The 23,978-nt window shown below is 41.9% G+C and overlaps 2 protein-coding genes across 2 annotated transcripts; one reads left to right on the forward strand and one right to left on the reverse strand.

The window, feature by feature from the left end:
- Positions 1–1,812: 1,812 nt before the first annotated feature.
- Positions 1,813–10,716, reverse strand: LOC139480057 (uncharacterized). Its single transcript, XM_071263037.1, has 6 exons — positions 10,306–10,716; positions 5,804–7,489; positions 5,506–5,594; positions 5,041–5,200; positions 4,201–4,406; positions 1,813–3,294 (listed from the first exon to the last, which is right to left on the reverse strand). Exons 1-6 carry the CDS (start codon positions 10,472–10,474, stop codon positions 2,614–2,616), a joined length of 2,991 nt encoding a protein of 996 aa, XP_071119138.1. The 5' UTR covers positions 10,475–10,716; the 3' UTR covers positions 1,813–2,613.
- A 320-nt stretch (positions 10,717–11,036) lies between these two features.
- LOC139480108 (uncharacterized) lies at positions 11,037–23,320 on the forward strand. The gene is made up of 8 exons (XM_071263133.1): positions 11,037–11,722; positions 15,255–16,359; positions 17,508–17,791; positions 18,459–18,656; positions 18,802–18,890; positions 19,408–19,933; positions 21,536–21,622; positions 22,025–23,320. The coding sequence occupies exons 1-8, from the start codon at positions 11,569–11,571 to the stop codon at positions 22,153–22,155; spliced, it is 2,574 nt and encodes an 857-aa protein (XP_071119234.1). The 5' UTR covers positions 11,037–11,568; the 3' UTR covers positions 22,156–23,320.
- The last annotated feature ends 658 nt before the right edge of the window (positions 23,321–23,978 follow it).

Raw genomic sequence — 23,978 nt, forward strand, 5'->3', positions numbered from 1 at the left:
CTAAACTGTCTAATGTAAGGATGGCGAGGAACACTAGATCATTAAAACTGCCTGATGTGAGCGTGGCGATGTTCACTATTCAGAACTACAGTTCGACTCACACATTCAACACTACGGTTCGAATCACACATCTAAATCTATGGTTCGCCTTCACTTTCTGAACACTCGCTCGACTCACATATTCAGAACTATGGTTCGACTTACACATTCAGAACTATGGTTCGACTTACACATTCAGAACTATGGTTCGACTTACACATTCAGAACTATGGTTCGACTTACACATTCAGAACTACGGTTCGACTTACACATTCAGAACTATGGTTCGACTCACACCTATGGTTCGACTTCCACATTCAGAACTATGGTTCGCCTTAAACATTCAGAACTATGGTTCGACTCAAACCTATGATTCGACTTACACATGCAGAACTACGAATCGACTTACATATTCAGAACTACGGTTCGACTCAAACCTATGGTTTTACTTACACATTCAAAACTACGGTTCGACTTACACATTCAGAACTATGGTTCGACTCACACATTCAGAACTATGGTTCGACTTACACATTCAGAACTACGGTTCGACTTACACATTCAGAACTATGGTTCGACTTACACATTCAGAACTATGGTTCCACTCACACATTCAGAACTACGGTTCGACTTACAAATTCAGAACTATGGTTCGACTTACACATTCAGAACTATGGTTCGACTCAAACCTATGATTCGACTCACACATTCAGAACTATGGTTCGACTAACATCTATTGTTTGACTTACACATTCAGAACTACGGTTCGACTTACACATTCAGAACTATGGTTCGACTTACACATTCAGAACTACGGTTCGACTTACACATTCAGAGCTATAGTTCGACTCAAACCTATGGTTCGACTTACACATTCAGAACTATGGTTCGACTTACATATTCAGAACTATGGTTCGACTTACACATTCAAAACTACGGTTCGACTTACACATTCAGAACTATGGTTCGACTTAAACATTCAGAACTATGGTTCGACTTACACATTCAGAACTACGGTTCGACTTACACATTCATAACTATGGTTCGATTCAAACCTATGGTTCGACTCACACATTCAGAACTATGGTTCGACTAACATCTATGGTTTGACTTACACATTCAAAACTACCGTTCGACTTTCACATTCATATCTATGGTTCGACTCACACATTCAAAACTAAGGTTTGACTTACACATTCAGAACTATGGTTCGATTCACACCTATGGTTCGACTTACACATGCAGAACTATGGTTCGACTTACACATTTAGAACTATGGTTCGACTTACACATTCAGAACTATGGTTCGACTCACACATTCAAAACTATGGTTCGACTTACACATTCAGAACTACGGTTCGACTCACACTTATGGTTCGACTTACACATTCAGAACTATGGTTCGACTTACACATTTAGAGCTATAGTTCGACTCACACCTATGGTTCGACTTAAACATTCAGAACTATGGTTCGACTCATACCTATGGTTCGACTTACACATACATAACTATGGTCAGACTTACACATTCAGAACTGTAGTTTCTAAACAACTGATTCTGATACAAAGATGTCCCACAGTCTACTCCACCCCACGTCTATTAAAATGCCTCTCTGGTTATTGAGCTGCCATAGCGCCAATATTCATCTGATATGATACTCAAACGATTCATCCCCTCCGACGAGTCGTTAACATATATGAAAATCGTTAGGGTAAGGAAAACAAATGACTCATTTTAAGTTCATATTTTATTGTGAAATACGCATTGCACATTGCATCAGTATAAAAATACATAAAAACAGAAAACTAATATACATTCTACACATATTCAAATTCATTCTCCCGATTTGCAACGGATATGGCGAACCATTACTTTAAGTTCGTTATATCCGTACTGGCTGGTCACGTGAACAGAGATTTTGTGGACTAGAGTTTGCTATAGATGACATTTTGCAGTAACCGACGTCGACATATCAGGATTTTCTTCAAGCTTGTGTCATGTTACTGATAATTCCACATCGATTGCACCATTGTGCCAGTTTCCACAATGGTGCACCATTGTGCCAGTCGTAAATTATTATTTACATATTTACAAGGTATTCCATTGAATACACATAAGTATAATAATAAAATCATCAACTTATTGTAAGTTCAGTTGGAGAGAGCTCAGAGAGCACCATAATAAGTTTGTTTAAATAAAATATCAGTATAATCATAATATCATCAATAAATCGTAAGTACTGTAGGAAGGCCTTCAGAGGGCAACATTAGATAAAACTGTTTTGTGGTGTATTTGTGAATATGTATCAGATGTTTAACTCGAGTAATATGAGACTTTCTCCAAACCATTCTCCAATGACAAGTTGTTGAATTTTGAGCATCTACAACAAGATATAAGTCCATGACCAGTGGTACCAGTCAAGAACTTATCTGAACATTGTGAACGGTGTGAACGTACGTTCGCCTCATCAAGAATAACATTTTTATTCTTTGTAGTAAATAACATAAGTTGAGGCAAGGAGTCTCAGGAAATCACAGACTAGCAAGTTTCATTGAACGAGTTCATACCAACTTTCATTTATCTTTGTAGACTGGGTTCAGCCGAATATGGGCATCAGCGCCGCCAAAACTGTGTGACTTTTTACCGCCAATCTGTCTCGATGCTTTAAGAAGAGCAGGGACACCCGAAAATCGAGCTATAGGTTCGTAAGGATTCTGATCAGTGGACCTTGCCGACCCGAAGTCTACATTCAGAGTGGCTCGGCCGGGAGCAGCGGGAGCAGCCTCGTCGTATGGGTTGTCTCTAGAGTATGTCTCGGAACCAGTAACGGTTGAGAACTCTTCCTCGTCGTAAGATGGGTTGGTTCTACCGCCTATCTGCTCTTCATAAACCTGTGCTTCCGTAGTGACGTCGTCAAGAGGGATGGAGACGGTGTCGTCTTCAAATGCGGGGTTGTCATGGCCGCCTCCGCTGTCGGAGTCGGCGTGTTTGTTGGGGGAATCAGTGTTGTTACCGTCACCGCCGCCCATACCGCTGTCTCGGCTGCCGAGGCTGGCGGTTGAAGGAGAAGCGGGGAGACCCATCTTCTTCCCTCTGTGTGAGTTGAGAACTCCCTCGAACACCGAATCAACAAAGGTTCTCTTGACGATCCCGATACGGAAAAACCCGAGCTGCCCTTTGTTGATATTCCGACAATCCACGACCGTGGATGCGGAGTTCTCCGGAGCTGGGCCGCTGCATAGAATTCCGTCACACTAAAACATGTAAATACAACGTTACTCAGTTTTCATCTACAGTAGAACACGGATATAACGAACACGGATATAGCGAACAAACGGATACAACGAACTGTTAAGAAATCCCCGATTTATCTCCTATACAAGTCATTGCTGCAACGTGTATTGTGTTTTGTTTTGTCCAAGATGGCGGACGTTTCCGAGCGAAAACGCATATAACGAACAACAGATATAACGAACTGATTTCTCTGGTTCCTTGTAGTTCGTTATATCCATGTTCTACTGTAATTGAAATATAGGTACGGTGAGAAAGGGAAAATAGAGAAACCTGATAATAACACACATACTCATAATACGGAAAACCTTTATAAAACACGCCATCTCAATGCCTGTCGCTATTTCAAATGCTATCATATAAAATCGTACATAGACCAACAAATATACCCTTTTGCTAAGGAGAATGTTGCTTATTCCTTTTCATAGTAGAAATGTTCTGATATGTATACTTCCAATGGAGTTGAGAATGAAATTGGGATGCACACTGATCCGTTGACCCAAGTAATTATGCCAAGTGTTTTGAGCATGACCAGGTGTGATGTGCATCCTTTCGCTATATGAATTACCCTATATCAACATCAACACTGGGTTACATCACGTTTTCGGGGCGGTGGGGTAGCCTAGTGGTTAAAGCTTTTGCTCGTCACTCCGAAGACCCGGGTTCGAATCCCGACATGGGTGCAATGTGTGAAGCCCATTTCTGGTGTCCGCCGCCATGATATTACTAGAATATTGCTAAAAGCGGCGAAAAAACCATACTCACTCACTCACTCACTCACTATATTACGTCATACATTATGGAACTAAAAAGTTCTAAACTGGAGCACAGTTTAATGTTTTGGAAACATATAATATGCCAAAGCTTACGTTTTCAAGTCCCAGCTTAGCCAGCACTTGGAGATGATGGGTGGTGTCGGCCTCGCCAGTGGGGTTCGCGGAGGTGGAGGCTACGGGGCCGCAGATGTCGAGGAGGGCGGACGTGACGGTGTTGTCGGGCATACGGGTGGCGATACTGTCGGGACGGCCGATGTACTTCTCAGCGTATCCAATACCTAGACTGTCCAACCACGGGCCTGGGAGAACGGACACACGTTGTATCATCACAATATTCCACATTGAACTGAAAAAGGCTTGCAGTAAATGTAATTTTAGATTTTACTCAAATTCACAAAAAATCATTGCATTGCATATGCGTTGTATTGTGTACTCCAAAGTAAAGTTGTTTTACATGTATATTTTTGGAAAGACTGCATATCATTAAAGAAGGAATGATTGAATGAAGACCAAAAGAGAACCGTTATACATTGTATAGCAGTTCTGTATTCATTAATGGGGCGTACCTTTATGTAGCACTAGACTGGCTATATAATGTGGGGCGTGCCTTTGGGCCGCACCAGAGTGGCTATATAAAGTGGGGCGTGCCTTTGGCGGCACTAGACTGACTATATAAAGTGGGGCGTACCTTTGACGGCACTAGACTGGCCATATAAAGTGGGGCGTACCTTTGGGCTGTACTAGACTGGCTATATAAAGTGGGGCGTACCTATGGGCAGCACTAGACTGGCTATATAAAGTGGGTCGTACCTTTGGGCAGCACTGGACTGGCTATAAAAAGTGGGGCGTGCCTTTGGACGGCACTAGAGTGGCTATATAAAGTGGGGCGTACCTTTGGGCAGCACTAGAGTGGCTATATAAAGTGGAACGTACCTTTGGGCAGCACTAGACTGACAGTTCCTGGCCAGATCTCCTCCATAAAGTCCCACAGGAGCTCCCCAAACAAAGGACGTCCTGCTGCGATCTGATCTCTCCGGGAGATCCACATAGACATAGGTCTGTCCTCGGCCTCCTTCTTGGACTTGTAGGCTCTCTGTACCAGACACACACAGGTTCAAACATGAGCACACGACATGAAACTCTATAATGAATAACTGAGAGCATAACTCAGAGAGAATTAGATTCAGTCAACTGAGAAACGTTGTTGGTAAGGTAAATAGTAAATACTACTCAAAATAAGTTAAGGACAGCCAGATCCTTTCATATTACTATAATAGTTAATTTGTCATGACTGTTTTTGAGTAGTATATTGGTGGATGTTTCATCTTCATTTGGATGTCATAGAATGCATGAATATTTGAACTTGCCCCGGTAGTTTTGCATGATGGTATTTCTTACCTCGACAGACTTTGGGAACTTGACAGCAGCGACAAGCACGTACACCACATCAGTCGGAATACCACAGATGCCGCCTTTGTTCATTATCTCTGAAATCGAGAAGGGTATATACAATGGTGACACTAAAAGTCATGTTAGTACGGGAGAAGATGTTTTTGTATTTGGAAAGCCTGTGAACAATAACGAAAATAAATTCAATTTAAATTACTCTTGAAGACAAATGTATGAAGATAAATAGGCATGTAACGTGCATGGTCATGGTATTTTTCAATGAATTTGTAAGGGATTGAATACATACCTCCAATTGTGTTAACTCCGCTTTGCTTCTTCGCATCTGCCCATATTGCCCTGTCCCCTTGAGAGTGGATGTAGCTAACCTGGAGAAGAGGTTTACCCATGGGCAGGACGTCCCGACCCCACACAGTCTTCAGAGCAGAGGCAGCGAAGCAGTACACGCAGACGATGACGAATATGATGATGATGACAATCTCGTAGACGCTGACAGCAGGGACGGCGAGAACGCGCAGCAGGAAGGCCAGGACGACCAGTTCGAAGACAGCACAGACGACGAACCATGCCTTGTTGATGAGGGCGGCCAAACCCATGTTGAGGAGACCCACACACAGGAAGGCGATACAACCAGTAGCAGCAGCAACACTGTTGTCCAGGACGAGGATGCCAAGTCCACGAGCAGGTCCCCAGATCAACCAGAGACAGGAGAAGGTGAAGAAGGCACAGCTCTCTACCGTCAGGCCTCTAGCGAAGGCAATGGATGCTACAACCATCTGAGGAATACCGCCGAACCCAATCACCCATGGCATGACTGCTGGTCCCAGTGGGGCCCAGACAACGGCAAGAGCCGATACAGCATTGAGGGCAAACCCGACACTATCGAGGTCCAGATACTTGGAGAAGCCCAACATCTCACTGGAGGAGAAGAGGCTGCTACTACGACGTCCTCCCGACTCCTTCAGCCTACCGTAGATGCAGACGGCGCAACAGCGGCATTTGTTCACCAGGAAGTTTTTCAGTTTTGCCGTCTCAACGCATCGGACCCCGAGCGGGATCTTGAAGGAGCCGTTCTGGAGACGACTGATGTGGGCGGCGAGGCCGTAGAGGGAGAAAATGAAGCTGATCCACCCCATGGCGCCGAGGAAGACGCCGGAGAAACCGTTGACGCAGAAGGCGATGCACATGATGCAGAGAGAAAGGTGTTGAAGGAATTGGTAGATCTCGCGGGTAAGGGAGATAATTGAGACGCAGAAAAAGGTGATGATGTAGATGACTTGCACAGCTATAAGGGGTGGCATTGGGGTTCCCGTGGCATATTCCACAGTGAGGGTGTAAGCGTTGGCCATCCAGAACATGCCGTGGAGGAAAAAGAGGCAGCCGTTGTAGGCGTCGGAACGACGGACAGCGACGACGCCGGCGACCGATTGGAATATACCAGCTGATACGACCCACATGAACTCCTGTCTGGGGTTGTTATAGATACCTGTCACGTGGCCAGCAAATATAGCAAAGGCTAGCGTGTCCATAGCATGGCCCAGAGGGATGTAATCTTTCGAGTGACCTTGAGCGTGGTTTTGGGGTTCAATGTTGTCTTTGTCGTCTCGTTTCTTCAGCTTGGTGATGAGGTTGCTGGCGATGCTGTAGAGGGTCAGAGCGGCGAGGAGGATGTAGTAGGAACCGGCACTGGAGCGGAGGGGTCGCCAAAGGGAGGCAATCTCGAAAATGCAGGAGAGAAAGAAACCAAGGGAGAGAACCGCTGCAAACTTCGCCTTGTGCTGAAGCGATCCGATGACGAAGAGGAGGAATATCAGGAGGAAGGCGCCGTACCCCGCCCATAGCGCCTGGGAATCTGTCACACCCTGGGGGTTGGTGCCTTCAGTCACGTGATAGATGCCAATGCTGCCCCACATTGCCGCGAGACAGAGCTGAAAGGATCGGAGGACGCTTTCTTCAGGGTGCTCGGCAGATATACCTGAAAGTCAAAATGAATACATCAGCAACGACATGAGGTGAGATGAATTTAGGTTTAACGTCGCGCCCAAGATCATTGCACTTATATAGCGACGTGCATGCACGTATGTGTGTGGCTGATTGTACTAGTCCGGACTGATGCCGATTGACAGTGCTAGCTCACTGAGATACCATGCCGCAGTTTAACATGAATACCCCACTCAGACACAGAATACTGTCTCCGAGCCGACCAGTCCTTGTTTTAGCCCCTTTATGCCGAGCGCCAGACAGGGTAACAACAAGTACCATCTTTAAACGTTTTTTGGTATTACGCGGCCGGGGATCGAACACCGGACCTTCCGCTCTCCGGGCGGGCGCTCTACCACTAGACCACGGAGACGGTCAGCAACGACATGAAGTTGTAGTGATATGACTCGCACGTATCACGTTGAGTCGATGTTTTCGTTGTGGGCTGAACGTGAAATCATCAATAAGGGCAGATTCTATTTAAATGATTTTATCAATATACGTTTGTAATGTTTGTAATTTTCGCATAGTACACAACAACTCATTGGTACCTTAGTATAATTTATCTTTGAAAATCAATAAATTTGTTTTTTTCGGCATAAATTAACAACATTTCAAATATGGTCATGTGGTTTCAAATTCATTTCTTACCACAATCTGCATTATACCAATATATTTCTACACAAAATTACGGTGCAGAAGAATACTTTTCACAAACTGTCGCAGGAAAGGAGTGACATTTAAATAGACATAATCAAATGACATAATGAAACAATTCTTTCAATTGTCAGTTACATAAATTTTGCACCTCAGTTTGTATGACGTCGCAGTGGTATATGACGTTAAGCCTTTATATGCCTAAAACTTAAATACTAACTGATAAAATTTGATATAATGACGAATTGGCTACTGAATGTTTGAGATTTCAGAGATGCAATAATAGTAGAGTGCACATGGCTTTGCATTATTTAAAAACGTAACCACACGACGCGGAATTATTTATATACATGTTTGCGGTTACCTCCAAAGGAAATAAATGTGAAATGCTCTGCATCACACATCCCCTCAGTTCGTCATCTTCCTGTCCACGACGTCGGTAAGTCAGCGGGCTACGGTCCAGGCCATGGACACTTGTCTACAGTCTTAAGGAAGTACACATCTTTTTTCATTTCCTTCCTCCGTTACTTTTTTTCAACGGCTATCCGCGAGCCAGTGAAATTAGCCTTATTTATTTTTGTTATATTATCAGCAAATTGTAATGGTATTCCATGTTTATCGTCCAAAAACTGGCCTGCATGGGAGTTTGGAACTTTTATCGACTCGTGTTGATATATGGGATATGAAACGACGGGAGGGTGAAACTGTATATGGCCTAATTGCAACTGATGTTATGCTGTAACTTAAATAAATATTAAAACTGGCGAATCAACAGTCACATCCTCTGTATCGAAAGTCGCTTAATGACACGTTCAGTTGGAATTTACTGGATCACAAGTATAGTTTTAACTCGCGTGTTGGTTCCTAACATAGGTCCCGTGATCACATGAAAAGGACATTCACACCTACAATCTCTTGTTGAATCGCTTAGAGCGTCATGAACAATGGATGACGTCATGTTGCATTATCGCGTCAGTGAAATGCCTCATGACGTCAGGTCAAAAGGTGTTGTTTAGCAGACAATCGAATCAATGGAACAAAAGGCATGAATTGACTTCGAAAATATGAATGGTTAGAATTCAATCGATGAAATATACACCGCATTTGACAAAGTACATGAATTGGCCTCTAAAGACATACACTAGTAAATGACGTTACTTACATTGAAATCTATATCAGCGAGAGGAACGGAAGGGATGCTGTATGATAATATTAGGTTTGATATAATGAAAATAATATGGATATGTAGGTGCAGTTTCAAATGTCCAATACTTCCAGATACCAGGAGGGTGGCCCAGTCGTCTAGGGCGCCGCGATTCGCTGGGTTCCAATCCCGGTTCGCCCCGATTATGTTTCTAGGTTTGTCAGCACCATACCCGTGCTCGTGGGTTTCATCGAAGTGGTAAACGTCTAAGAAATGCATCACTTCGAGATTTCCTCCCACATTAAGCAGACACGCCGCGATATAACTGAAATACTGTTAAAAGCGGCGTTAAACTCAACTCACTCACTCACTCACTCCTGATACCGGGATTGATATAGTTGTCGATTATGTATATGTACCCATTTCTCAATTCTCATTTATATATTTGTGAAAAAAAGCATCTTCATTTAACACCAATTTAAGTTTAGCTTCTTATAATAATCAATAGTCAAATATCTAATATTTTGTTTCATAACTCAAACATCCCAGTCAAATTTCAGGGTAAAGGCAAAATGACAGGTGAAACTGTTCTCTATATTTGTTCCGTTAATTCTTTCCATAAGTATATACAAAGTGAATAGATTTACATCAATGTATGTATATATATTTACATATATATATTTGAGATCGTATATAATAATGTCAACCACTGTTTTGTTATTGATATATATTCGTTCTAATTTTTAACATCGTGTCAGCTATAAGCGATATGACCTTCAAGGAGAGTATCGAGTCAATACAATATAACTTAATTATTTAAAAATTCGCATCACTATCACTTCGCGTATGTGACGGTATGTTAATATAAATATGACTATTATTATGATAAACATCATCAATAAAATAAACTGCGTTCATACAAATATAGCTTGGTAACTATAAAACGATATTAAGAAAATTTGAAATGTTAATTTATAATTTATAAATTGAATCAAGGAAACTTGACTTACCGACAATGATGCTGAGTATTGACAGCACGATGAGGACCGCTCCATACGCGACGTTGATGGGGAGGGTGTTGTTTGTAACGCTAAAGTTAAAGATACACACTACGAGCAGTGTGACAAATGTACAGTATAGACCAGCTACAGTGGCCGAGGTTCGCCGTATCAGGCCCATGTTCGTTATGTGGTCTTGACGTCTCAATTGTCACTCGTCTTGTGTCGGCAAACAACTGGCCTTTGAGAATAAAACCGCTCGCACTCTCTTTTCCTTGCGGTGGTAGAAAAAACGTCACTGTATATGAAACTGTGAAAATGGTTAGCTCATTTAAATATAAGGCGGATTTTGTCAGTATGAAGGCGTGGCGATGTTCCTCGACGTCATGCAATCATATGATTTCAATGAAGATAATATTTTTTGTCACGCCGTGCCTTTTTCATCTGTCACCTGCGCGCACGAACATTCCGCGACTAGTTCCGTGTCAGGTAAGTTACTAATTTTTGATGTACCTTACAATAACAGTGCAGGGGTTTCTTCCGGGTTTACGGATTGGCTACAAGAACAGACTTGTCCCTACCGATTGGTTAGTAGGAAAAGAGAGCAGCAGTCAGTGCGCGAATCAATGCGCCCGATGTAGTGTAGACAAAGGGTTATGCTAAAAGTGGACGTGAGTAAGAAACGGCAGGGGGCGGCGCTACAACTGTTCGGACCGGGAAGATCCGGCCTCAAATATAGAATGACGTCTAAGATTGAACGATACATGCGTTTTAGGAAAGCCACCCACTCTGGAAAATATTATATCAAAGCCTACGCATGTCATGACTCCACCCAGTGATAAAAATAGATATCCGGCGTTGTAGACCCGTATCAAAATTGGTTATATATTCAAGGTTCTCGACGACACTGCAGCAATTTGACATTTCGGGAGATTAGGGTTGCGAGTCACGGGAATCTTCGTGTGGCGTTTCCCTGTGTCCGCGTTGACAACACAAAACGGAAAACTGCTTACTTCATCACCACAAACACTGGAACTCGTTTGAAGGCAACACTGAATATTTTCGCGCGAGTTCCATGGCCAGTAGTTAGCCAGGCGACATTTAATCTAAAGGACAGCTCATTTTCAAAAATATTTTCCTCATCGCTTCTCGAACTAAAGCGGACAATTATTACAAATTCCCGAGGTCGTCGACTCTATTTTCCACCAGAGTGTGAGAATCACTTCAAGCAGACGTGATCGGAACAGACGACCGTTCTGATCGCAGACGACAATTATGGATCCAGAAGAGAAGGTTGAAGCCTTTGCGGCGATATTGTACGCCGAACCTGGCACCCTTGGTTTGATTGCAAATATTATGTCAGCTTTGATCGTTGCGGTAGAAAACATGCTTGACGGTCCATTCTCACAGCCCGCAATGACTCTCGCAGGTAAGTAAAAAAATATGTTCCATTTTAAAATATATGGTTGGCCATTAATATTTAATAATTATTTAAAACAAAATATATCAATCAATATTTATTCATACGTTTGTATTGGCCCCAATCTGAACTGAAATATGATTTAACACTCATATTTTCATATATTTCTCGTTAACTCGTTTGGGATTTTATTTCTTTCATCTTAACCTTTCTGGTAGAACATTATTTTGTTTATGTTGGAGATATGCTTTCACACACAAGGAAACGTCTCCCCGTGTGCCGTTTACTTCCCTATTGCGTTCCGCCGCTATTTGCGTAACTTAACAAATAGCAATCACCGGCTTAAGATTTCAACGGGACATAACAGGAGTTGGTAAAAAATGTTGAAACATATATTCCAAATTTCGATATTTTTCAATTTTCAATACAATGACAATGCTCAATTCAACTGAAACTGTTCAATATGTATCTGTTTGTGAGATTACAGAGAATACTCTTCAATTACCATTATTGATAACTATCATTTTTGTTGGCATGACTACAAAATAAAATCATATTCACATATCATTGAAATATTATCCTTTTGATAAAAAAATAATATATATCTTTGATGAGATTTAAGAAGATTGTAAATGAGAAAATCTCATTGTTGAAGTAAAAATGCAGACATTCATCTATAGAAAAAGATATGTCTTGTTCATTACCAAAGTGCAACTTTGAAAGTGCATTAAAAATTGGAAATGTTTGCACAAGTAGCTAAATGTTCCGTTTTTCCGAAGCCACACATGTGTAGCTGGTATGTATAAAAAGGAAATACATGTTAGACGCCTACTGTTTTAAGTCTAAGCTTGTCGCTAAGCCGATTACCACTGTTGTGTAACCTTAGGATATAGCTCTCGTTTCCTTTTGAAATGTTCCCCTTGTAATCTGGTTTACATTAAAGAACAACCATGAGATAAAAAGAATGTAACAACAACGATGAAACGGAAATATCAGTTTTCTGTCTTTATTTGTTCCCGCTCCCGCGGTTTAGATCTAAATATGGATTTAAAAGTCGAATTCTAAAACTTCCAGGACTAATGAGCGCGGAAATTAAATATTTTTACGAAATAGGTTTACAACTGAAAAAGCGGGAATATAAATTCCAATGCGTATTGAATGTACAGGGTGGGTGGATACGAACGTAGAAGAAGGTCACAAGAATATTTGTCGTTTTGGCGTATCTGAGCGGTGTTGGACGGTGGGGTAGTCTAGTGGTTAAAGCGTTCGCTCTTCACTCCAAAGGTCCAGGTTCGATGCCCCACATGGGTGCAGTGTGTCTAACCCATTTCTGGTGCACCATCGCCGTCATTTACTATAAATGATTAATCTATCAACATAGCAGGTATAGGTCATATTCCTAATTTCAAAAGGTCTCCATCAAAATGACGTAGTGATTATGCCTGGTTATCATATATCTTTGCTGTTACCATGACTACCAGCAAATGTAATATTTACATATTGTTAAGGGGGCGGCATGGTAGCCTAGAGGTTTGAGCGTTCGCTCGTCACGCCGAAATCCAGTTTCGATTCCCCACATGGGTACAGTGTGTGAAGCCCATTTCTGGGGTCAACAACCGCGGTATTCCTGGAATACTGCCAAAAGCGGCAATCACTTACATGTTGTAAACAAATTACCATGAAAAAACTCTCCGATCAAATATGACTGTGATTCAAAAAAATAAATTTCGGTTCGTTTGACGTACTACAACAAGCCCAAAGAATGTTTTCAGGGAAGTAATTCCTTTAACCATTCTAACAAGCAGGAACGAAGAGAACAGTTTCCAAAATACCGCGTGCGTGTCTAATTAGAAACGCGGCAGATCAGGTAGTCACGAATCCATTAAAACATGTAAGGCAGACAGACACAATTCGACCTTCTTTTGTCTTTTATTTGTTCTTCTTCCTCTCAATTGTTTCCCATCGGTCACTGTTTCCTGCGAAATAACTTCCAAGACACGTCGGTCAGCTGCATGGTCAACACGTTACCTGTCAATCAAACTCACACACACGCCAGTCCATGGTTTAAAATTCACTCTCTCAGCTTCGACTGAAAGGGTGTCCAATTATTGGCATTTGAATAGTTTTCTTTGTCATACGTGTAGATATCCACTTATTCAAATATTATGAATTAAGTGTATTACAATATTCTGTCCAAATTATAATAGCTAAATCAAGTTTATGGCCGAGTACAAGTGTTGTTCGGGGTTTCTGAAACGGGTGGACTGCGAGGCCGATAGGAGTTACGTCCCTTGTTTGCACTGGCACGGGGTGGGGCATTAAAGCAAAAAAGACATGTTCTATTACAACGCGAAAAGATCACAACCATGATTAAATATATCAACATTTCTATTCATGAATGTGTTTGAGTTACGTTTTGAGTCAAGAAACAGTTAAAATTCTAAATTGATTTCTGGAAGCGAGAAAAGTACACAAAGACCCTAGAACAAAGGGTTTAGAAAAAAATGCAGACAAAAAGTGCACTTTATGATCTCTACGCACGTGACAGATAATGTTTATACTCAAACAGAGCTAAACTACATGTTTTTCGTGACAAAAAAACAAATTCAACATTCCAGTTATATTACATTTCCGGAAGAATTTGCAGATATTCTGCAGTTTTTTCAAAATTTAACCCAATTATAAGAGTATTATGTTTTTTGTTACACCAATATGGTTTATGAAAACATATAAAACCCACATCAAACGAATATTGAAATATGGTATGTCAACAAGTTAAAGACAGGAAAAACTAACTTCCTAATCTTCATCAACACTCTGGTCTCACGGCCGCAGGGCATCAACTGCTATTAAGATGATGACAGGATTTCCCGGGTAATTGGTTAACGGGGTTAATCGCGAGTCACGTTTAGGTTCCCGTATAACGGTATACGAGCAGCGGAGGCCAGGAAGTACAGCCTTGGTTTGTTGATGGTGGAGACGACCCTCTCACATCCTCACAGTTTGTGGGCAGCTTTGGGTGTTGCTTTGTTGGGCTGGTATAGCTGGGCTCGTTGCATTGACTTGTAATAAAGAAATGAAGTTGAATGGCTAGAATAATATTTATAAAAATATCAAAAGTGTAGATTTTTAATAATGCTGCAGTTGACTTGAAGAATTATATTCATGGAAAAAGCGTACCAAACGTAGGCAAGTTGAGCGATAACCACAGACCTCTATCAAATCCTTCCCTGCCTATTATAAGATCGCAAAATGATGCTTTACAATATTTACATACTGCATTGTACAATATGAAAATGGAAACAGAAAACGGGTATATCGGGAAAAGAGGGAAATGGAGGATGATTTTTTCAGTTAAAAACTTCAGTTTCTAAATTGCTAATAAACATAAACTGATGAAAAATGTACCTTCATGATACGCCATAGCAGATATCAGTAGCTCGGTAAATGAAAGGTAATTTTTCAAAGATACTAGTATGTAGATTCTTCTTCACGTTATTTATTTAATTGCCATGGCTACAGTATATATTTTCTTCCACAGGGGCGCACCTGATTGTGATGGGAGGGTTTCTGCAGCTGGTAGCATCTCTTCTCTGCTTCCGGCGTAACGACCATTTGACCGGAACAGCTTTCGCCGTGTTCGCCGCCTTGTGGACAGTGATGGGCATCAACCACATCCTAGCCCCAGTCATGGGGGCCGAGATCCTGAGGGTGGGGATCCTCCCCGGTATGATAGGCTTCATGACCGTGGCAGTCATTCTGTCTCTCTGCGCCATCACCGTCAACTACATCATGCCCCCTGTCCTCTTTGCTATCATGTTGACACTCATTTTCGAAGGTGTTGGGGCCTTCTTCGACTGGGGAAGAAGAGTCGCCGCAGCGTTCGAACTCTTCATCGTCATCACCAGTGTCTACGCCTCGGTTGTCATGGCACTGAAAGGGGTGAGTCAGAGATACATCCTGCCCGGCCTTGGCAACGCCATCTTCGACCCACTTCTTATCCGAGTCAAGGAAAACCCCAACACTACCAATGAAGCTAGGAAGAACACCAAGTACGGTGAACCCTACGGCCTCGGCTACATGGGCAACGTGGTGCCTGCGGCGACGTTGGTTTTCCATCATCTGGGATACTTCTCCGACTTCCGGGCCGCCATGCCTATGTTCGTCTACTGCTTCTACTGCCACCTCCTCGCCAGCTACTACGCGTTCCTCAGACACGACTTCTTCCACGCCGTCGAGTTCGCCATATACTTCCTGTTCTGGTTGTCTAGGGGAGCGGTCCAGCTTCTCATTTCCCTCAACTTCCCCGGCATCGACGACTTCAGGGTGAACTTTTTCGGTCAGTGGGGTCTCATCGCGATCGCCCTGTTCCTCCTCCTCTTGTCCGCTGCCCGAAATAAGGTCGTCTTCTTGTACAACTTCCTGTTTCTCTGCGTGGTGGTTCTCTCCGTCGACCACATCCCTCATCAGGCCCACAACTTCTCCTTCGGGGTTTCGGGGGCGATCTTCGCCATCGTGTCCCTGTATGTGTCCATGGCACATCTGGAGAACTCCATCGCGGAGAAGTCCGTCATGTGGATTGGGGAAGAGGTTGTCCATGCGGACAAGCTGAAGAAGGCTTTAATCGGAATATTCAAGGGAATGGGGTATGTATCAAAATGAATCATCAGTTTCTGAGTTGTTGATCATGTAATACAGTAGATATCAACATTGTATAGGGATCACGTTTCCAAATTCTTCAGGCCATTCCAGAGTGATAACCTAGAAAGGTTTGAATATTACTGATCTGCGTTGACACAATGAAGAATGTAGTCAGTAGGCTTTTCGAGAATCTTTGATCAAATAATTGTTTATTGTTCCCGATCATTGAATGCAATGTACAAAATTCATTTTCATTTTTATTCACTTTCGGGTTAGACGTTATTTCACTGACAAAATGTTAAGATTTAGTGTAAAAAATAATAAAAAACAAAATAGTTTCCGATTAAAAAACCAAATACAAGCACTTACACACCCAAGACAAACGTGTTACACAACAATGACAAACGCCACGTTATGAAAGAAAATCTAACCCGCCCGTGACAGGAGTTCAATAGTTCAAATTTTTACCGGACATGGCCTGACAGAAAATACGTAATGAAAATAACCATCTTGCACAATCAGCATGCGTGACGCCGGCATGTGGTGATGTGGAATGTGTAAGTTTCACCTTTAGCGGAAATAGACAACAGGCAAAGATCAAAGACGATTGCCGCCCTTCTGAAATCACTGACCTATCTTTGTTTTGTCGCCTTGGGTCAGCCTGGTACATGGAGGTGTTGTGTAAAGAGACACACTTTGGTCAAAAAACTATTGCTGATTGAATTGCAATTGTAGTTTCCTTATCTATGATTTTGCGCATTTACAAATAAATGTCTTCAAGTATCTAAATATCTTTAATAACAATAAATGTAGTATATTCATAAATGTTAACATTTTTTTAGTTAGTTAATTTTTAAATGTATTTATTTATTGAATTATTTATTTATTCACTTTTATTTTATAAATTTATTTATTTGTTTATTTTCATGCTATCAAATTTCCGACTTTATGTATAGATAGAAAACTACATCTACATTGTATATTATATTAAAATATATTAATTCACATATTCACTACGATTAACTACACAAGAGGCCGCCTCAATGATTATTATATGAAATGACTAGAAAGTCATTAAGAATTTTTGAAACGCCCCTTTCTGAACCTCAGAGAATCTCAACATTAAGATGGCGATTCTCTATCTTTATTTCAGTGGCGGCAAGGGCGACAACAGCTGGTACAGAGAGGAAGACAAGGTCGACATGAAGATAGTCGACACTGTCGCGCTCATCGCCAACAGCGTCGCCTTGGCGTGCCTGGCCCCCCTTGAGGGCCAGAGAGGGGGGACCCTGGCCCTGCCCTGGATGGTGGTGTCTGGGATCCTGCTCAACCTGTACGCAGCCCGACTCTCCTTCACCGCGGGGAGTCTAGCCAAGGCCTACTACATCCTAGTTCTGGCAGGCTTCTGGGCTGTGTGGAGCGCTCTGCTCATTGATAGTGAGTTCTGTCAACTTTCCTGAAAATAATATTTTGTTATGCTCTCAGGCAGTGTTTGAAATAAAACAAACTGCCACGCTGCCATTAGAGTGAGTGAGTATGGTTTTACGCCGCTTTTAGCAATATTCCAGCAATATCACGGCGGGGGACACCAGAAATGGGCTTCACACATTGTACCCATGTCGGGAATCGAACCCGGGTCTTCGGCGTGACGAGCGAATGCTTTAACCACAAGGCTACCCGACCGCCCCTCGCTGCCATCAGAACTCACATACTTTAGAAGCTGCAGGCCCTGACTAAACTCTTCAGGCCCTCATTAAAAAAGATAGCTTTTTGTGAGAAATATATAAACTCGTAAGTTTACTGCAGGCCATAAGGACCCATACAGCGCTGAAACTACGGGCCGGACACGAAATCTACTTGCCACGGGCCCACGGGCAGGCGCTTTTTCGAACACTGCTACCAGGTGTTAAACATAATTATGTATTCCTTTTTGGCGAATATCTACGCACTGGAGCAACATAGAACGGAAACTTCGTTCATAGATCGGAAACTATGACATGCATGTCATACTAGTTCAATCATCTTTTTCAAGGCTATTTATAAAACAACAAATTGAAGTGAAATTGGAATAATGAGTTAATTTTTGTTTTGTTTTTTGTTTCAGACACCCAGGCACTCCCCCTGCGTTCTGCTGCTGTGGGGATTCTGGTCCTGCATACAATCGGGATGTTTGTGACGCCGGTGTTCACCCGGGTGTGGATCCCCTTTTCCATGTTCATGGAGCTGTGCGCTATCGCACTCGTCGTCCGCTGCTTCAACACCAACCCCACCTGGATGATCCTCGTCACAGCCGTACTTGCTTGTAAGTCGAATAATCATCAATAGCATACTCCATTATATTCCAACCACCCCGGAAGTCAACTTCGTTTATGCCGAATATACGAGGATTGCATACTCAATTTATGTTCCAACCCCGTGGATAAGATAACTTCCGCTTGTCGTTGTAGGTGCCGTGTGTCTCTATGGAGCAATTGCTGAGTTGGTAAACGGCGTTTTGATGGACGTGGTCATCCCTGTCGGTCATCCAGTTTTTGAGGTAAGTAAATAGAAGCCAAGCAACCATTTCCATAATCATAAGGAAATTATCTACTAAGGTCGAATAATCCGTTGTTCGAGACGCGGAGAGCTGATATTATGACATAGTAATACGATTTTAATACGATAATAAGAATGATCATAACATGGTGCAAACCAACATAAATAGAAGGTTTCATGATGAAAGTCTGCAATGTAACATGACGTTCGTTATAATATCATGAGACCCGTGAAGATCCGGGGTAGAACCCATGCTTGCAGTAAAAGGCGATTATGCTTGTCGTAAGAAGCGACTAACGGGATCGGGTGGTCAGGCTCGCTTACCTGGTCTCCTTGGTCTTCGTATTCCAATTGCGTGGATTGATGCTCATTATGTCAATAACTTGATTGTCTGATCCAGACTCGATTATTTACAGACCGCCGTCATATAGCTGGAATATGGAATGCGGCGTTAAAAAACAAACAAACAAACAAAAAACAAAACAAATATGATATCATGACTCATTTTTGCACTACAGGAGAAGTACGTTGACCCCTACGAGAATCCCCCGTGTCCCCTCTTCCCCTCACGTCGGTCGTCCGCCCTCCGGAAGGTAGCCAAGGTCTTGGACAACGCCGGCGTCATCGGCACCCCCACAGACACCGTCTACGCCATCGCAGCCTCCTGCAAACACCCCGAGTCCATCCAGCGCATCTACACCGTCAAGGAACGCCCCCCAGAGAAGCCCATCTGCCTCTGTCTCGCCAACCTGGATCAGTTGAAAGCAGCCACCCCCGACTTCAGCCCGCTACTGTGGAACTTCATGGAAAGATGCTACCCAGGTGGTATCAGTTGTGTTGTACCCAAAGGACAATGGATGTACAATCTTGGGGTCGGGGATGCCTATGATCTTGTTGGTACCAAGGACAGCATCTGCATCCGGGTACCTGACAGCTGTGTCCTCGCTTACCTGGTATCCTGGTCTGGACCTATAGCTCTCACTTCCGGTAACCCCAGCGGTGGCGCCGACAGCACTCATCACAGTATGCTTATTGGGTCTTTGGGTAGGTCATTGTTAATATATTTTTATAAATTCAGTCAGAATTGTCAATCAAATCTACCTTGACTCCCATCTTGAACTTACTTTATGCATTTTGACGAATACTAGTTCCATTTACAGATATGGAAAATATAATTTCTAATACAGTAAACAACGGTTATAACGAACTCAGGGGGACCACTTATTTTAGTTCGTAATAACCGTAGTTCGTTATAAGCATATATACAGAATATATGTAACAAATGCCTTGGACTAAAAGAAAAGTTCGTTATAACGGTCAGTTCGTTATAAACGTGTTCGTTATAAACGTAGATTATTGATATATTTTGGTATCTGTTTTACTAGTATACATCATAGAGCTGCCTTACATGTGTAAATGATGTTGGTAATTATTCACAGTATGAAAACCCATTTTAGCATCGAATATTCACGAAAGAGATACATTGTTTCATAATTTATGATTTTGCATTGAATTATGACATGCTTTTTATGGCAATATGAAGTTAACGCACATATACTTGTTCCACAATTCTCACACGTGATGGCGTTTACAAACAGGTCGTCAAGTTATGTTGTAGTAATTGCACCGAATTAGGGTCTACATATCTTTAAACGTTAAAAGCACGTAAGCAGTGTGTACAATCGCACCCTGCACGTATTCCACCAACCGCAACTCTAATGGTCATTATAATGAGCTTAAACATTTTTTAATGAATGAACATACTCGGTAAAAGGATGCTTTAAAACCATTTAACTTTGCATTACTCCAACCTCAACCTTAATTCTTATTACGACGTTAATTCTGATCCCCGGAAGGAGTTAGATGGCCGTAACATTTTTAAATAAACCTCACGTACGAATTAGGTCACACTGTTGTTTGCCTTAGCGTCGCACTACTCTATCTATGTATGACGTGTGTTTAGATTTAATTCAGTACTTAATGTACTTACAATGTTTTTTTATTGTTGAATTCTACTTCAATGAAGAAATCCTTGACAGATAAAATATCAAATCTTATATCAGTTGTATAATGAGACAAACAATTACACATGAACAATTTGTTATGGTTGTTGGGGGTTAGGATTGAGTTCGGTACAGGCGGTGAGTCGATATATCAGACTTGGCTATACCCGAGATAACTGTATTTCTATTAACTCAGTGGCAAGGTTAGGGTGAGTGCGTTTGGCCGTTAAACCAAACGTTGTATGTTCGATCCTTCTCCAACGAAATTCAAGGCAAGTTTGTTAGAGTTGTTATTATCGGAGGCTGATATCGTTCAGTGAAGAGAATTCAATACACCCGACAGTAGGTAATGTGTTATATTCGCGGAGTATTGGTGATAACCGCTGTCTGTCCAAGACAATCGCGGTGCATTTATTTTAAACTATTTTTTCCATTAAACACCCTAGATCCCAAGTAGACACGTGTAATCAACTGAGGAACAAAAGAAAGTATACTCATGTTTGATGGTGACTAAAATGAAGGGGAAAAAATATTTTTTTATTCGATGGTGATTTATTTGATACTGATGTCAACTAGTGTTTTTCAGCCTCAATTTGCATGTATGTGCTTCAGAGATTGAATATGTCTTTTTGTTGTATTGCAGGCCAGAAACTAGATGCTGTTATATGTGATGGTGAATCTCGGGAACTTGTGGCGTCCACAGTGGTCAATTGTATGAAAATAGATCAAGGTAAAACCACATTTATTTGTATACAGTGAAACCCCGTTAATCCGGACAGTGTCGTTTCGAGAGAAAACATCCGATTTAAAATGTCCTGAATAAGGAGTCATTGTAACGGAGCAACGTCACTGTATGCAATACACGTCCTAAAATAATCACCCGAATAGCGGGGCTTCCAGACTAACGGGATGTCACTGTTATGAGATTACCCGAGCACATCCGTCCGTTGCTGTTAGTGGCCATGGAGTTAATCCTCTAGTAAATCTCTATCAAAGGAAGTATCGGCTCAGTGTTTCCTTGAATGTTTGAATAAAATATCTCAAGCTAGCGTTCAACCTGTGCAACAAAAGTTTACACCATAAAATACGAAACTTCCCATCACCTTACATCATTTGTGTGTTGTGTTTGCAGGGGATATCAGTTACTTCCGTATCGGGTGCACACCGAAAGAAATTGTGGACCAACATTTCGAAGACGCCAAAGCCGCTATGGCAGAGAAGAACACAGTGGTCACTTTGGGGTCCGCTGACCTAAAGAAATGACCAGAGCGTTAACCCTTGTGGATGTGATATAGACCAACTTAAACCACCTAGATGACAGTTTGATGTTTGTGTTGATGAGAATTCTATCAACGCTCACTGTCGTTGGCGATATTTGCGAATGGCATCCTGGATATGCATCCTGATGTTCCCTGAACACGGTGCAAGGACAACACCAACATTACAGGAAATATACCCTCATGAAACATTCAGTAGTTAAGGGTTAGTGATAGTCATGCATATTCATTGTGATAAATCATCGTCGTTCAACTTTACCTCTGATATTGTATTCAAATAATGCAAAGCTGTTGTATCAACCACACTCAATTATTTATTTATTCAATCATTGATGAATGTCAGTTCTATGAAAGTACAAACCTACACCGATTATAACAGTTATGTTTACCCCCGTGGCTATTCTTGAGGGTATCGGGCAGTGGTGGCCCACTAGTCTAAGAAGCTGCAATTACCTGTGCAGAGTTGCGTGCCTTAAGCGTGCCAGAAACCTACGATCGTGGGTTCGAATCCCAGATTCGCTATGACCATGTTTCTTGGTTTGTCAGCACCGTACCTGTCCTTTAGGGTTTCACGAGAAATATAAGGATCTAAGACATACATAAATATGGGCTTTCGCCCACTTCAAGCTCACACGCCGTGATATAACTGAAATAGTGTTCAAAGCGGCGTAAAACCACACTCATTCACTTTCAGGGTCAATCCTTCATGGCTGACTTGCTGAAATAGGTATTTCATCACACGTATAATGAGGAATTCAGCAAAGAAATCTGGAATTTGAAAATACACGAAATTCATCAAAAGTATATCAAAATATAACTTTCTCTTATCCAGCATTATCAATGAAAATACTGATTATTCCGGATGTAATATTATACCTACTGCCAATGTATTATATAGCTGTGTTCATACGCTAGTTCAGGGCCGTTTGTTATGTAGATGACGTCATAGGTACGAGTGCACGTGCTGCAGGTATGTTTAGCTTTATGTTAATGAAGGATGTTGTGGAACACGTTACGAAGAAGAGTCAGTCATCAGAATTCTGCACATTCGTCTTTATACCCTCACAAACTTTCATACTTTTAGAACTGATTGCTATTGTTTACATGTATATTGTTTTTTACCTTTGTACATATTATATTTTGAAAATAAATTCGTGTCTGATTTATTAATGTTTTGAATTCTATATCTTCATGTCATTGAACAAAGAAAGCGAAAAAACCATTTTCATTTTCAAGAACTATCTGCTAAAATTAAGTCCATTGTACAATTCCGACCATATCATGACCGTGTGGTTCTGAATCACCATCCAATGGTTGTTGTTGTTTGTTGTTTAACGCCTCACTCAGCAATATTCCAGCTATATGGCGGCGTCTGTAAATAATCGACTCTGGACCTGACAATCCATTGATTGACATCAGGAGCATCGATCCACGCAATTGTATTCGATGACATGCATCAACCAAGTCAGCGAGTCTGACCACCCGATCCCGTTGGTCGCCTCTTACGACAAGCAAACTCGCCTTTTTTGGCAAGCATGGGTTGCAAGCGTGGGCGTCTATTCTAACTCGGATCTTCACGGGTCTATCAAATAATGATGATACCAGGAGTTCGTGAAAAAGTAAACGTATCCTGCCCTACCGGAGAAACATCACAAACACACACAAAGGCTAGTCGATTGTTCACCTGTACAAAACACGGCAACACCTGGCACAAGTCAAAATAGGGGATTACCGAACACCAGTTTGGTCACTGATGCGTCAAATTGGGAAATGTCCTCCACATGTGTACCACGAAACAGGCTGAATGGC

Source organism: Haliotis cracherodii, unplaced genomic scaffold (genome assembly GCF_022045235.1).
Source record: "Haliotis cracherodii isolate W230 unplaced genomic scaffold, xgHalCrac1.p SCAF_4, whole genome shotgun sequence".
Taxonomy (NCBI): domain Eukaryota; kingdom Metazoa; phylum Mollusca; class Gastropoda; order Lepetellida; family Haliotidae; genus Haliotis; species Haliotis cracherodii.

Bases quoted from the DNA above. Each gene is read 5' to 3' on its own strand.
- LOC139480057 (XM_071263037.1), bottom strand. From the start codon at position 10,474: ATGGGCCTGATACGGCGAACCTCGGCCACTGTAGCTGGTCTATACTGT. The intron at 5,595-5,803 runs GTATGTATTCAA...TCTCGATTTCAG, and splicing joins CGGAGTTAACACAATTGGAG to AGATAATGAACAAAGGCGGC. The intron at 3,295-4,200 runs GTAAGCTTTGGC...TACATGTTTTAG, and splicing joins CTAAGCTGGGACTTGAAAAC to TGTGACGGAATTCTATGCAG.
- LOC139480108 (XM_071263133.1), top strand. From the start codon at position 11,569: ATGGATCCAGAAGAGAAGGTTGAAGCCTTTGCGGCGATATTGTACGCC. The intron at 16,360-17,507 runs GTATGTATCAAA...TCTTTATTTCAG, and splicing joins GGAATATTCAAGGGAATGGG to TGGCGGCAAGGGCGACAACA. The intron at 18,891-19,407 runs GTAAGTAAATAG...TTTGCACTACAG, and splicing joins TCGGTCATCCAGTTTTTGAG to GAGAAGTACGTTGACCCCTA.